Source organism: Zea mays, chromosome 10, assembly GCF_902167145.1.
Source record: "Zea mays cultivar B73 chromosome 10, Zm-B73-REFERENCE-NAM-5.0, whole genome shotgun sequence".
NCBI lineage: Eukaryota > Viridiplantae > Streptophyta > Magnoliopsida > Poales > Poaceae > Zea > Zea mays.
In genome coordinates, this window is record NC_050105.1 from 150252258 (window position 1) to 150268330 (window position 16073).

The following is a 16073-nucleotide window of genomic DNA, read 5'->3' on the forward strand; positions in this document are numbered from 1 at the left end:
TGCTCAGATAGGCGACAGGTCCGAAGAGGTCCATATGCAGCAGCTCCAGGGGTCTTGAAGTGGTCATCACATTCTTGCTGTGATGAGCTCCTCCCACTTGTTTACCTGCTTGACAAGCTGCACAAGGTCTATCTTTTTCGAATTGAACGTTAGTCAAACCTATCACGTGTTCTCCCTTTAGAAGCTTGTGAAGGTTCTTCATCCCCACATGTGCTAAGCGGCGATGCCACAGCCAGCCCATGCTAGTCTTAGCTATTAAGCATGCATCTAGACCGGCCTCCTCTTTTGCAAAATCAACTAAATAAAGTTTGCCGTCTAATACACCCTTAAAGGCTAGTGAACCATCACTTCTTCTAAAGACAGACACATCTACATTTGTAAATAGACAGTTATACCCCATGTTGCATAATTGACTAACAGATAGCAAATTATAACCAAGAGACTCTACTAAAAACACATTAGAGATAGAGTGCTCATTAGAAATTGCAATTTTACCTAACCCTTTTACCTTGCCTTGATTCCCATCACCGAATACAATTGAATCTTGGGAATCCTTATTCTTGACGTAGGAGGTGAACATCTTCTTCTCCCCCGTCATATGGTTTGTGCATCCGCTATCAATAATCCAGCTTGAACCCCCGGATGCATAAACCTGCAAGGCAAATTTAGGCTTGGGACTTAGGTACCCAACTCTTGTTGGGTCCTACAAGGTTAGCACAAATATCCTTAGGGACCCAAATGCAAGTTTTGTCTCCCTTGCATTTTGCCCCTAACTTCCTAGCAACTATTTTCCTATCCTTTCTACAAATAGCAAAGGAAGCATTTAAAGCACAATAAATTGTAGAAGGTTCATTCACTACTTTCCTAGGAGCATGAGTAATATTCTTTCTAGGCACATGATGAATAGCATTTCTCCTAGACATATTTCTACCATGCATATAGGAAGAACTAGAAGCAAACATGGCATGAGAGTCAAAATCATCATATGCATTATAACTCCTAATATCATTTCTAGTTTGTTTCCTATCATGATACATAAAAGCATGGTTCCTTTTAGTACTACTAGCCATAGGAGCCTTCCCTTTCTCCTTGGCGGAGATAGGAGCCTTATGGCTTGTCAAGTCCTTAGCTTCCCTCTTGAAGCCAAGTCCATCCTTAATTGAGGGGTGTCTACCAATAGTGTAGGCATCCCTTGCAAATTTTAGTTTTTCAAATTCACTTTTGCTAGTCTTAAGTTGGGCATTAAGACTAGCTAATTCATCATTCAATTTTGAAATAGAAACTAAGTGTTCACTACAAGCATTAATATCTACATCTTTACACCTAGTGCAAATTTCAACATGTTGAACACAAGAGTTGGATTTATTTGCTTCTACTAGTTTAGCATTTAAATCATTGTTAACACCTTTTAAAGTAGAAATGGTTTCATGACAAGTGGATAGTTCAAAAGAAAGCATTTCATTTCTTTTAACTTCTAGAGCATGAGATCTTTGAGCTTCTACAAATTTATCATGCTCTTCATACAATAAATCCTCTTGTTTCTCTAAGAGTTTATCCTTCTCATTCAATGCATCAATCAATTCATTGATTTTATCAATCTTATTTCTATCCAATCCCTTGAACAAACTAGAGTAATCTATTTCATCATCACTAGACTCATCATCACTGGAAGAATCATAAGTGACATTGTTTTGATTACATACCTTCTTCTCCCTTGCCATAAGGCATGTGTGACGCTCGTTGGGGAAGAGGGATGACTTGTTGAAGGAAGTGGCGGCGAGTCCTTCATTGTCGGAGTCGGAGGAGGAGCAATCCGAATCCCACTCCTTTCCGATATGTGCCTCGCCCTTAGCCTTCTTGTAATGCTTCTTCTTTTCCCTCTTGTCCCCTTTTTCCTGGTCACTTTCATTATCGGGACAGTTAGCAATGAAATGACCAATCTTACCACATTTGAAGCATGAGCGCTTCTCCTTTGTCTTGGTCTTGCTTGGCTGTCCCTTGCGACCTTTAAGCGCCGTCTTGAAGCGCTTAATGATGAGGGCCGTCTCCTCATTATTTAGCCCGGCCGCCTCAACTTGCGCCACCTTGCTTGGTAGCGCCTCCTTGCTCCTTGTTGCCTTGAGAGCAATGGGTTGAGGCTCATGAATAGGACCGTTCAACGCGTCGTCCACGTATCTTGCCTCTTTAATCATCATTCGCCCGCTTACGAACTTCCCAAGAACTTCTTCGGGCGACATTTTGGTGTACCTGGGATTCTCACGGATATTATTCACCAAATGAGGATCAAGAACGGTAAAGGACCTTAGCATTAGGCGGACGACGTCGTGGTCCGTCCATCGCGTGCTTCCATAGCTCCTTATCTTGTTGACAAGGGTTTTGAGCCGACTGTATGTTTGGGTTGGCTCTTCCCCCTTATCATAGCGAATCTCCCAAGTTCGCCCTCCACCAACTCCATCTTGGTGAGCATGGTGACGTCGTTGCCCTCGTGAGAGATCTTGAGAGTGTCCCATATCTGCTTGGCATTGTCCAAGCCGCTCACCTTATTGTATTCTTCCATGCACAAAGATGCTAAGAGAACAGTAGTAGCTTGTGCATTTCTATGGATTTGTTCATTTATAAGCATAGGACTATCCGAGCTATCAAATTTCATTCCATTCTCTACAATCTCCCATATGCTTGGATGAAGAGAGAATAAGTGACTACGCATTTTGTGACTCCAAAATCCGTAGTCCTCCCCATCGAAGTGTGGAGGTTTGCCAAGAGGAATGGAAAGCAAATGTGAATTCGAATTATGTGGAATACGAGAATAATCAAATGAAAAGTTCGAATTGACCGTCTTCCTGTAGTCGTTGTCGTCGTCCTTTTGGGAAGAGGAAGATTCGTCGCTGTCGTAATAGACAATCTCCTTGATGCGCCTTGTCTTCTTCTTCTTCCCATCTTTTCGTCTATGACCCGAGCCCGAGTCGTTGGACTTGTCATCCTTTGGCTCGTTGACGAAGGACTCCTTCTCCTTATCGTTGATCACGATTCCCTTCCCCTTAGGATCCATCTCTTCGGGCGGTTAGTCCCTTTCTTGAAGAGAATGGCTCCGATACCAATTGAGAGCACCTAGAGGGGGGGTGAATAGGTGATCCTGTAAAACTTAAACTTATAGCCACAAAAACTTATTAGGTGTTAGCACAATTATTGCCAAGTGGCTAGAGAGGAGTCTCAACAAAACACAATACCACAAGGGATCAAACACAGAGATGACACAGTGGTTTATCCCGTGGTTCGGCCAAGACCAACGCTTGCCTACTCCACGTTGTGGCGTCCCTACGGACGAGGGTTGCAATCAACCCCTCTCAAGCGGTCCAAAGACCCACTTGAATACCACGGTGTTTTGCTTGCTTTTTCTCAATCCCGTTTGCGAGGAATCTCCACAACTTGGAGCCTCTCGCCCTTACAATTGAAGTTCACAAAGAAACACAGAGCAAGGGTGGGAATGAGCAACGCACACAAGACTTCAAAAGATCAAAGCAACAACACGCACACAAGCAGCAACAAGAGCTTGCAACACAACTCAAAGAGTTCACAACTCCACAAGAGCTCTATATGCTATCACAATGAAACGAATGCGTGAGATCGATGTCTTGGTGCTTAGGAATGTTGTAGGAATGCTTGGTGTTCTCCTCCATGCGCCTAGGGGTCCCTTTTATAGCCCCAAGGCAGCTAGGAGCCGTTGAGAACAAATCTAGAAGGCCATCCTTGCCTTCTGTCGTCGGGCGCACCGGACAGTCCGGTGCACACCGGACACTGTCCGGTGCCCGATTTCTTTCCTTAACAGGCGCAGCCGACCGTTGTCGACCGTTGCAGATCTGGCGCACCGGACAGTCCGGTGCACACCGGACAGTCCGGTGCCTCCTTCCGACCGTTGGCCAGACCACGTGTCGCGCGCAGATTCCGCGGTCGACCGTTGGCTCGGCCGACCGTTGGCTCACCGGACAGTCCGGTGCACACCGGACAGTCCGGTGAATTTTAGCCGTACGCCGTCGGCAAATTCCCGAGAGCGGCGTCTTCAGGTCGAGGCAGCCTGGCGCACCGGACACTGTCCGGTGCACCACCGGACAGTCCGGTGCCCCAGACCGAAACAGCCTGTTGGCTGTACACAGCCAACATTCTCCTTTTCTTCTTCTCTCTGTTTCTAACACTTAGACAAATATATTAGTACACAAAACCAATGTACTAAGGCTTAGAAACATACCTTTACTTGTGATTTGCACTTTGTTCATCCATGGGCATAGATTCACATTTAAGCACTTGTGTTTGCACTCAATCACCAAAATACTTAGAAATGGCCCAAAGGCACATTTCCCTTTCAGGATCCTCCATCCCCGTTTAAATTATAATTAAAACACATGTTCTTTGCTATTAATGTTAAACATTGTCACTTATACACATTGTCAGATGTAAGAAATTATTATGCATACATAAAAATGAACAGATATGTACAATTAGTGGCCCCTTGACAAGGTAATTATTTATTTTTGTCGTTAACTAGTACACGAAAAACCCGTCACATGTAAGTTTAACGGGTCTCGTGTGGAACGGGGATAGGGAATGCTTCCCCGTCCCATCACCGTTTACCCGTCGAGGGATAAATTTTCCCCGTTTATATTCTCGCGGGGAAAGTTTCTTCCCCATCTCCATCCCCTAATGGATGAATTCCCTACGGGGAATCGAGGATCGGGTCCCTATTGCCATCTCTAGGTGGTATGATCATGATCCATGTGATTGGTTGCGGCTAGGGCTGAAAAAAAACTTGAAGCTCGTGAACCAGCTCGAGCTCGGAGCGGCTCGCGAGTCAAGCTGAGCCAAGTTTTTGAGCTCATTGGGGGGCAACGAACCGAGTCGCTCTGGCTCGTGAGCCGGCTCACAAACTGGACAAAATTAATCAATTTACACAATTATGATGGATATTGAATAATTTTTTAGATATCTGACTCGTTTCTTAATGTTTAATGATGAAAATATGACAGTTATAATTTAGATTACTTGTAATGTCGTGTTATATCATTTATTTCATATTTATAGACTATTAATTCATTATATAATGCATTATTATTTTATAAGGTGCAGCTCGCGAGTCAGCCGAGCCAGCTCGTGTGCCGGTATCGAGCCGACCGAGCCCCCTTCTGCAGCTCGTGGAGCATGCGAGCCGACCCGAGTTCGGTCACCTAGCGAGCCACGCCGAGCTGAGCCGAGCCGAGGCTCGTTTCCAACCCTAGTTACGCCATGATGGCAGTTTGGTCCGATTTGGCCAATATCTGAGGAGCTAGGCTCTGTAGCCAGACTAATTCTGTACAACAGACTTTTGTTTGATTATTTGTTTTAGTCCATTCAGATCATACAAGTCTTATGTTCGGTTGTCCGCATCAAAATAAAGATTGGATAAAATAAATATACAAATCTTTAGAATTTATATAGTAAGTGTAGGCTAGTTTTGTTCGTAAAAATATCAAAAACATAGATTAAAATCGATTAAGTGATTAAACATTTCCAGTAAAATATATGATGTAAAAATAAAATAAAATAAAATAAAATGTGCTTTAGGAATACGTGCCCACACCGAGGCTGGATTCATACAGCCTACACGGCTACACCGCTAGCTACGCTACTGGCGCGCGTAAGCAGTGCTAGGAAGGCTAGTTTCGGAGTATTTTGGATCAAATGGACTGGAGTCAATAAGGTTTTAAAAAAAACTTTTGGTTCGTATCGTGTCATTCTAAAATGTAGAAATAATGATCTAGATCGGCTCTAAAATATATTATGCTTTTGTTGATCGTGCTGGCTCAAAACTAGTCCATATATTTGAACCATATAAAATCCAAATATTACAAACATATAAAGTTAATATCTCACTAAATTAAAGATATTAAACAATGTGAATAACATTTGACAACATAAATTTCAAATATTACAATCATATTAAATCTGTACCTTACTAAATTAAATAATACGTGTTTTATTGGACCAAGTCGGACCCAACCCCGTCCATCCGTGCGAGCTGTGCTGGGGCCGATGACCGAAATTTGAGGCCTAATATAGACCCGTCTTCGACCAATACTAATCTATTCCATATTATTTCGTGTCGGATAGAGCTTTAGTTATCTGGTCAGGGTCGGGGCATGAGCATGTGCGACCAGTTCGACCGCACCTGTGAGTGCGACGGTGTGAGTCCCTTGTTCCCTCCCGTAGTTTCCAAATCCTGTTGCACGACTGCAAACTGCTCCTCTACTCCTGCCGTGCCTATATGTTGTTGGACGTTGGCTACTTGGCTCCTCCTCCCAAGTCCCAAGACGCTCTATGTCTACGTGTATAGCAATTTGTTTTTATTTACATGACATTATATATATATATATATATATATATATATATATATATTTTCTTTGTTTATTGAACAGTGCATCAAAGCATGTCTTCCGGTCGGAATCCAATTACAAAACATGATTCATGTTATAAAAAACGTAAGAAGAAACAAAGAATTGAAAATTTAACTCAGTCTATGAAAGGATCTATGTATATGTTTGTTCTAAAAGAATCACAAGTGTCATCTCCCAATCAGACCCTTGAGTAAGATCCTACAATTGATATTGATAATGCTGTTGACATTAACGATGGTCGTAGAGATGATCAAACTAAGATAGAAAATAATTTTGAGGTTGTAGATCATATTACGAATAATATCATATCACCTATTACGGATGTGGGTGGTGATCCAAGATATTGGAATTCTATTCATCTTAGGCAGATTGATATTGTAGCAGGAAAAGGCCATAAAAGAGACCTTTCATTTCATAAAGGTCCCAAGGATAGATATTCTAGAAGGTTTTCTGCATTATTTTATAATAGAGTTCTATCAAATGGTGAGCATTGTGATAGAGATTAGCTTGTTTATTCAAAGGAACTTGATAGAGTATTTTGATTTGGTTGTAAGATATTTACAAAAGGGCATCAAAGCAATTCTTGATAGAGTATTGTGACGAGCCTGGCTGCAAAGCAATTCTTGCATGTCTGAAGCCCGGTTGCGTCATGCAGTTTGAGAATCTACGGCTGCCGAAACTCAACATAAACCAAACACACATGATGTTTCTTGGTTTATTTACTGGTGCTTGTCTTTATGCGTGGCTGGTAAGGTACATGCTGCGAGCGAGCGAGACAGTGGCCGAGAGAAACGGATCCCCGACGAACTACTACTGTACGTTGCCCGCGACCCTCGGCACAGGTGTCACTGACCAACTGACTCTCCTCCCCCCGGCAGGCACAGGTGAGGAACTCGAGACGACCATGCGGCGCGCGTCCCCGTACCACTGACTCGCGGGCCCCGGCACGTACGTGCAGCCGCTGTCACGATCACCACGTCGGAGAGGAACGGTGGCCGGACGCCGGACAGCGAGACCGAATAACCATGTCGAGGAGGAGAGCGCAGGAGGAGGAGGAAGACGACGAGGATGTGGTGGAGTCGGTAGAGCGGGTGTTCGAGGGGCGGGAGGTGCCGGGGTGGCGGGAGCAGGTGACGGCGCGGGCGCTGGCGGTGAGCGCGCTCCTGGGCGCCATGTTCAGCGTCATCGTCATGAAGCTGAACCTCACCACGGGGATCATCCCCTCGCTCAACGTCTCTGCGGGTCTCCTCGGCTTCTTCCTCCTCACCTCCTGGACCAAGCTCCTCGCCAAGGCCGGGCTCACCGGCGTCAGGCCCTTCACCCGCCAGGAGAACACCGTCGTCCAGACCTGCGTCGTCGCCTGCTCTGGCATCGCGTTCAGCGGTATACATGCAGCACACGTTACTTTCATCCTGATTCCTGACTCCCGTCCCGACGGCTGCTCTGATGAAAATGACGCGTGAATTAATCCGGCAGGAGGGTTCGGGAGCTACATGTTCGCGATGAGTGAGAGGATTAGCGAGCAATCGGGGGAGACATGGGATGCGCACAACATCAAGAACCCCGGTCTGGGCTGGATGATCGGTTTCCTCTTCATCGTCAGCTTCCTCGGCCTCTTCTCCGTCGTGCCTCTCAGGAAGGTACGAACGCACGCGCACCCACAAACTCTGTGTCCGACGTTTATTCATCACATCATGATATGATGCCGGCCGGCTGTGTTCAGATAATGATCATCGACTACAAGCTCATCTACCCGAGCGGCACCGCGACTGCCCACCTCATCAACAGCTTCCACACTCCCCAGGGCGCCAAGCTTGCCAAGTACTCATAACCCGGTCACCCCTCTCTGACGCTGCTGTGACGGAGCTGCTCCTCCTCCGACGATCCTCAAACCTGAAACGGTCCTTGCATGCAGGAGACAGGTGAAGACGCTGGGGAAGTTCTTCGCCGGCAGCTTCACCTGGGGCTTCTTCCAGTGGTTCTACACCGCCGGCGAGGGCTGCGGCTTCATGTCCTTCCCCACGCTGGGCCTCGAGGCCTACAGGCAGAAGTAAGAGCATGCAATGCAACTGAATTGACGCATGGCGTTTCAGAGTCCTTTCAGCGTTGACGTTGATCGCCACTGATTTGCTGTTGCCTGCACCTGAAGGTTCTTTTTCGACTTCTCGGCGACGTACGTCGGCGTCGGTATGATCTGCCCTTATCTCGTCAACGCCTCCGTTCTCCTTGGAGGAGTGGTCTCGTGGGGCATCATGTGGCCGCTCATCGAGCAGAAGAAGGGCGACTGGTACCCGGCCGACCTCAAACCCAGCAGCCTCCGTGGCATCGTCGGCTACCGGGTACGTACGTAGGAGATGTCCAGGGTTCTTGCAAATCCATCCATCCATGATCCATCTCGGCTATGTGTTGATGCAACCGTGCCTGCAGGTCTTCGTCTCCATCGCGCTGATCCTGGGCGACGGCCTCTACAACTTCCTCAAGGTTATGACGAGGACCGTGACCGCACTGGTGGTGCAGGTGCGCAGAATGATGTCGGAGCCGACGCTCCCCATCTCTGGCGGCGGCGGGGAAGGCGGAGGTATCCCGCTGCCGGCGCCGGAGGAGACGTTCGACGACAGGCGTCGCACGGAGCTGTTCCTCAAGGACCAGATCCCCAACACGCTGGCGCTGGGCGCGTACCTGGTGATCGCCGTGGTGTCCATCGTCACGGTGCCGCACATCTTCCACCAGCTGCGGTGGTACCACGTGGCGGCGTCCTACGTGGTCGCGCCCGTTCTGGCCTTCTGCAACGCGTACGGCTGCGGGCTCACGGACTGGTCCCTGGCCACGACGTACGGCAAGCTGGCCATCTTCACGGTAGGCGCCTGGGCGGCGGCCACCGACGACAGCGGCGGCGGCGGCGGGGGCATCATCGCGGGTCTGGCGGCGTGCGGCGTGATGATCGGCATCGTGTCGACGGCGTCGGACCTGACGCAGGACTTCAAGACCGGGTACATGACGCTGGCGTCGCCGCGGTCCATGTTCGTGAGCCAGGTGATCGGCACGGCCATGGGCTGCGTGGTGGCGCCGTCCGTGTTCTGGCTCTTCTACAACGCGTTCCGCGACATCGGCATGCCGGGGTCCGAGTACCCGTCCCCGAACGCGCTGGTGTACCGCAACATGGCCATCCTGGGGGTCCAGGGCCTGGGCTCCCTGCCCCGCCACTGCCTCGACCTCTGCATCGCCTTCTTCGCCGCCGCCATCGCCATCAACCTGGCACGCGACCTCGCGGGCGCCCGCGCCGCCGCCTACATCCCGCTGCCCATGGCCATGGCCATCCCCTTCTACCTCGGCCCCTACTTCGGTATCGACATGTGCATCGGCAGCCTGGTGCGCCTCGTGTGGGACCGCCTGGACCCGGCCAGGGCCAAGGCGTTCGCGCCCCCCGTCGCGTCGGGCCTCATCTGCGGCGACGGCATCTGGACGCTGCCGCAGTCCGTGCTGGCCCTCGCCGGCGTCAAGCCGCCCATCTGCATGAAGTTCCTGTCCCGCAGCACCAACGTCAAGGTCGACGCTTTCCTCCGCAGCTAGCTCCTAGCGAGCTACCTCTACCTCCTGATGGAGCAGGAGACTCAAGACCTGCTGCTTGCTGATCTGACACCACCAGCAGCAAGCAACACACAGCACAGTGCTCTGCTGCTGCTCTGGCTGCTGTTGCAATGTTGCATGCCCTGCCATCTACCGAGTTGTACTAGAATCAGATGCTTTCAATGTGTCACACACTGCTGCCGCATAGCTGCTGAAGGGCAGCAAGTACGAGCAGTGCTGAATTTGGGGCGGTGAAACAAGCAGATGGCTAGGCAGCTGACTGCGCTTCTGAGCAGAGAGAAGTCCCTTCTTCACCTTCCTCTTCTGTAGCCTGTAACTAGGAGAACTGAATTCGGTGCTTGCATTGCACTGCATGAATTGGATTGGATCCCTGGTATGGTAGCGGCAATGTTGTTGATGCTGCCGTTTCATTCACCAAATGTAATGTAAATAATAATGGTAAGAAGTTTGAATAGACCAATATCAATTTCTAGTGTGATATCTGATTACGGTTAAATTAAAACAAGTATGGTTTAACGTTATCAGTTAACCATTACGTTACAAATATTTTTTTATTATTTAAAGTTGTACGTGCCTTAACCAAACAGGCACTAAATTATATGTTAGAGTTAATGGTAATGAACATAAGGTAGATGATAAAATACCGACATGCATATGCACCGACTACTATTTAACTAGAAAGTAAAATCCAAACTAGGTATACGACTTCTTTTATAATTTTCCCTTAAGCCATATGTGATGTCCTCCTAGAAATTTGAACCGCCTAAATTCTGGCATGAAGCTTCTCAAACCTAACACTCTCAAGTGACTTGATGAGAGATCCAGCGAGTTGGTTTTGGTTTTTTATATAGTTGTCCAAGCAACTCTTGATAAAGTGGCATTTAACTTAGATGTGCTTGTTGCGCTCATGAAAGGCGGGTTCTTTGTCAAGGTTAAGCCGCCAAGGCAGGCTTGCTATCTTTGGGTAGTGCAAGCCGTAGTTAGAGGTACTTGTGGTAGCATGTTGATTCTGTGATGGCCTACTAATGCTCTATCATCGGTTATGCATGAACCGGCTAACGTAGCTGACATCGAATGCTAAGTCTGGCCTTATTGGAAGAGGTAGCAAATGATGTCCACAATGCATGAGTATTGTGTCATGCCCACTTCCTTCGTTGTGTCGTCGGCTCAGCTTAAGTGTCTCCTCCACGGAAGTGTAGACTAGGTTACAATCAGTTAGCCCACATAGCTCAATGATTCGCTTGACATAGACGGTCTCGCATAGTGAGATGTGGAAGGTATACCGGTGGACCTCGATCCCCATGTATAAGGAGAGTAGCCTTGGAACTCCCATCAGAAATATGGCCTTCTTCACAGTAACACAATGGACCCTAGAGACTTAAGCTTATTCTCATGAGTGACCTTGGGTATGAGGGACCCTAGAGGCTTATTCTCATGAGTACCTTGGGCACGAGGGGCCTTGAGTTCTTATTCACACGAGCACCCTAGATGCTTTAATCATCTAACTGCTGCTCAAATCGCAAGGCTCCAATGGGACTTATATTATTCCTTCTTTGAATTTCCTCTAGGCACATGGTCTTTATAGATTGGATTAGGGGTTGCACTCAGATCTCTTTGTGATTTCACCATTCTTAGTGTGTAGTTATCCATTTGGGTGCCCTTATGTCAAGTCTCTTGGTATCATCTCCTCATATAGCTGGGGTCAAGGAAGATCCTCGAGGCATGGTGTCCCACGAGCGATGATCCCCTCATAGTGGGTCTTGCGACAACCTCATTTATGAAGATCCTTAAATATGTCTTGTTTGTTACTAGGAGTGTATCCTTCCTTAGACGCTGACACGTACTATCAGATAGTAGCGAAGTTGAGCTTGGAGTATATTTTCGATAAACGAAGCTATATTAATGTCGGTACCTTGAAACAGGGGTACCCCTGGTTACAAGGTATAGACGTCGTGCCGACAGTAAAGTCTCTAGTTACGCGGCGAGCGGCTCACCGTCGTGCAACATCAGCCGCCTTGGGGTCGCCACATGGCTAAGGGAAAAGGCGTGCTCCGGATACACGCGGTAGGTCCGAGACTGCCACGTGGAAAGCACCGGACCCCGTGCATAACAGGCGGACCTCCGAGAAATATCCCAGACCCTTTCGTGTGGGGTCCGGACAGATCACCACCGGGTCCCAGGATTCTGGGGCAGGGAATACCCGGGCCCTGCCCTGGAAGGGGTCCAGTGCTGGCACGTGTCCGGGGCTTGCACCACGCTCCCCGCTTGGACAGAGACCCGCTGCTGCCGTGTGGCTTGTGGCTCATGACATAAGCCGACCGACGGAGTCTGACGTCAGGCCACCGAGGTCGCGTGGTCTCCGCAATTTATTGCAGAGAGGACGTGTCGCCTGCCACCAAGCCGACGGACGATGTGCCCCCTCGGCATTTAATGCGTCCAGTCCACTCCGCTGGTAGACGGCGTCAGACGGCGTGCCTGTCCAATCTATCATCGAACAATGCGCCCGTGCCATGCGGCGCATCGTGCTCATTATCCCTTCTGCAAGAAGCTTCCCCTGTATGCCGAAGATACACAGATCTCGGGTGATAGGACACAAGGAGATTGCCCCAGCAGCAAATATTTATAGTCCCGAGCGCTATATTCATTATGACCCTGGGCCCACATGTTGGGGCTCAGTGCCTTTGTGCATGCCCCCCTTCAACTATAAAAGGGGAGGCATGCGGCGTTACAGCCAGATCCAAGCTTAGACTCACAATACATTGCATAGTGGAGTAGGGTATTACGCTCCGGCGGCCTGAACCACTCTAAACCCTCGTGTGCTCTCGTGTGCTCTCGTGTGTTCATCCACCAATCTCGTAAGAAGCAAGACGCTTAGGCCCCTCCTCATTTTAGGAATTAGGGCGGGTGCAATCCGCCACCCGGCCGAAAAGATTTACCCTCTGACATTTGGCGCGTCAGGTAGGGGGCTAGGTTTTTAGATTTTTGCTTGTTACTCGATCGACACCATGGTCCATATCGCCGAGCACCAAGATGAGACCTCCGAAGATTTCATCTTGGAGGAGGGGACCGCATCCGCTACGTCATAGAATTTCGACTGCCCAGCACCCGGCGCCGCAGCTGTGCGCCACGCACGGCAGCACACACTGGCACAGGCGTCCCGGACTTCATCGGGGGTTGCTCCCGCCGGAGCGCTCTCCGCGGCTAGGGAGTTGCTGCGTCACCCACCAAGCTCCACAGCCTCGCCGGGGGCTATGGGACAATGGCGCGACGACGTGGATCACTTCCTTGGTATAGCACACATTGGATCGGTCAGGCCCAGGCCTCAATCGTCTCGACGCCAGTACGAGGCGTCGGCCTCGGTGCTCTCGCCCTCGGTGAGGGCTGTGCCGACCAAAGATCTGCGAGCATAGCTCAATCGCAGACAAGCGGCAGAAGATACGCAAGTCCCCCGGAGAGACCAGAAGACCTACGGGACGAGCTCAACCGCAGGCGGGCGGGCAAGAATGTCCGTCTCTCTTTAGGAAGGGCGCGTGAGTGCCGCCGGAGCCTCGGGGGTCACAACCTCGAGCAAGATTTCACCGCGGTCACGCCACAGGGCCCGGGAGATGCCCGATTCCATACGAGCATCCCATTGGTCGGAGTAGGCTGCGCTGCCCTAACAGACCACCTCCGCGCGGCGGCGTGGCCAACCAAGTTTCGTCCACACCTACCAGAAAAGTACGACAAACCCGTCAGAATTCCTGCAGATCTACATCACCGCCATTACAGCGGCAGGTGGAGACACCGCCGTAATGGCGACCTACTTCCATGTGGCTCTGACTGGGCCAGCCCTGACTTGGCTCATGAACCAAGCCCCAGGGTCCATATACTCTTGGGAAGAGCTCTACGCGCGGTTCATGGCGAACTTCGCCAGCGCCTGCCAGCAGCATGGTGTAGAAGCACACCTCCATGTAGTAAGGCAGGAACCCAGGGAAACTCTCCGGGCGTTCATTTCTCGCTTCACCAAGGTACGTGGGACAATCCCTCGTATCTTAGATGCTTCCATTATCACGGCTTTCCGCCAGGGGTGCGTGACGAAAAGATGCTGGAGAAGCTGGCCACGCGCGATGTGGACAACGTCACCACACTCTTCGCTCTGGCTGATAAATGTGCTAGGGCCGCTGAGGCCGTGCTTGGCACTTGGCGCCGCAAGCTGGGGTCACCCAGACGGGCGGTTCGGATGCTGACGCCCAGGGCGATGGCAAAAAGAAAACGAGGAGCAAGGGTCGCGACCGCGAGAAGCAACAGGTTGTTGCTCCAGTCATCACTGTCGCGGCTGGAGGCCAGGGTAAGCGCAACAAGCGCTCACGGCCCCAAGAAGGCAACGACAGCACATGCCCAGTGCACCCCAACAGCCACCACAGTGCCGCAGACTGTCGGGAGATTATCAAACTCGCAAGGCGCGTCAGCGAGCGGCGCGAGCAGTCCCCCAAGGACGGCTCGCCGCCTCGTCGCTGGCTTCACAAGGAAGAGGCCGACGAAAGGGCTACGGCTGTGGGGGGACAGGACCTCGGCTACCAGTCACCCGAGAGAAACCTTAAGGACATTTTCACCGAAGAAACCGACTCCGGCAACGACGACGACCGCCGTAAGCAGCTGTATGTCATGTACGGCGGAAGCTGGGAGCTTGTTTCCCGCAGGAGTGTCAAGTCCCTGCGACGGGAGGTCCTGTCGGCAGTTCCAGGAGTCCCCAAAGCTGCTCCACACCAACGATGGAGGAGCACCACCATCTCTTTCGGGGCACTCGACTGCCCTGACAACATGGCGGGGGCCGGCGTACTACCGCTCATCACCGCCCCCATTGTCGCCAATATGCGACTGCATCACGTGCTGATCGATGGAGGGGCTAGCCTCAACGTCATCAGCCATGTGGCGTTCAGGCAGCTGCAAATCCCGGGGTCCCGGCTGGGGCCCTCCCGCCCATTTTCTGGAGTAGGCCCGCAGCCCGTGTATCCCCTCGGGAGCATTGCGCTCCTAGTTACATTTGGGACGAAGGAAAACTTCCGCACAGAGAACGTCCAGTTCGACATCGCGGAGGTCAACCTCCCCTTTAACGCCATCATCGGGAGACCGGCCTTGTACCGTTTCATGGCCATTGCCCATTACGGGTACTTGGTCCTCAAGATGCCATCCCCCATGGGAGTCCTCAGCGTGCGGGGCGACCGCACCGCCGCGCTGGCGGCTGTTGAGAAGCTACATGCCCTGGTGGCCGAGACCGCTCGGCCGGGCGGTGGAGGGAGAAGCTCCTCAGCCTCCGGTGCCAAAGCACCAAAGGTGCAGCCAACCGAAGAAGACGGCGGGCCCGCAAAGACCATCCAGGTCGGCGCAGACCCATCTCGGACCACCCGCATCGCGGGAAATCTGGGAGAGAAATAGGAACTTGCGCTCGTCACCTTCCTCCGGGCAAATGTCGACGTGTTCGCTTGGGAGTCATCGCAGATGCCTGAGATCCCCAGGGAGGTGATTGAGCACCATCTGAAGATCTATCTGGACGCCAAGCCGGTAAGCCAGAAGCATCGAAGGCAGTCCGTGGAGCGGCATGACTTCATCCGTGAGGAGGTTCGGAAGCTGTTTCACGCCGGCTTCATCGAAGAGGTCCATCACCCCGTGTGGCTGGCCAACCCGGTCATCGTGCCAAAAGCGAATGGGAAACTCCGGATGTGCATCGACTACACCAGCCTGAATAAGGCATGCCCCAAGGACCCATATCCACTTCAACGTATAGATCAGATCGTGGACTCTACCTCGGTGTGGGAGATAGATATCCCCCGGGTCCACTAAAAGAGTAAAGGACCTCACGAAAGGCCCAAGGGCCCAATAAATTGTAAGGTCATTCTTTCGTGGGCCTGGGGAGAAACAACCGGCAAAACAGAACGACATGAAGCCGAATTGGTGCAAACCCGGACGGCCCACAGCGTCGAGCGAATGGCTGCAACAGAGATCCGACTTTCCCGCATTGGAGTCTCCATGCAACGAAGCCATGCGAGGATAAGTCGGCGAGGGTTACGTAGGGATAATCTCAAG

The 16073-nt window shown here is 50.7% G+C and overlaps 1 protein-coding gene across 1 annotated transcript; it reads left to right on the top strand.

Annotated features, from left to right (window-relative positions):
• The first annotated feature begins 7191 nt into the window (after window positions 1–7191).
• On the top strand, window positions 7192–10492 carry LOC103642192 (probable metal-nicotianamine transporter YSL10). The gene is made up of 6 exons (XM_020545836.3): window positions 7192–7805; window positions 7899–8062; window positions 8146–8243; window positions 8338–8472; window positions 8572–8761; window positions 8850–10492. Exons 1-6 carry the CDS (start codon window positions 7448–7450, stop codon window positions 9990–9992), a joined length of 2088 nt encoding a protein of 695 aa, XP_020401425.1. The 5' UTR covers window positions 7192–7447; the 3' UTR covers window positions 9993–10492.
• Window positions 10493–16073: the final 5581 nt, after the last annotated feature.

What these genes read in the sequence shown, in the direction of transcription:
- LOC103642192 (XM_020545836.3), top strand. Translation starts at nt 7,448, where the DNA reads ATGTCGAGGAGGAGAGCGCAGGAGGAGGAGGAAGACGACGAGGATGTG. An exon ending in CCGTCGTGCCTCTCAGGAAG is followed by an intron (nt 8,063 to 8,145) that starts GTACGAACGCAC and finishes GGCTGTGTTCAG; the next exon opens with ATAATGATCATCGACTACAA. An exon ending in CTCGAGGCCTACAGGCAGAA is followed by an intron (nt 8,473 to 8,571) that starts GTAAGAGCATGC and finishes CTGCACCTGAAG; the next exon opens with GTTCTTTTTCGACTTCTCGG.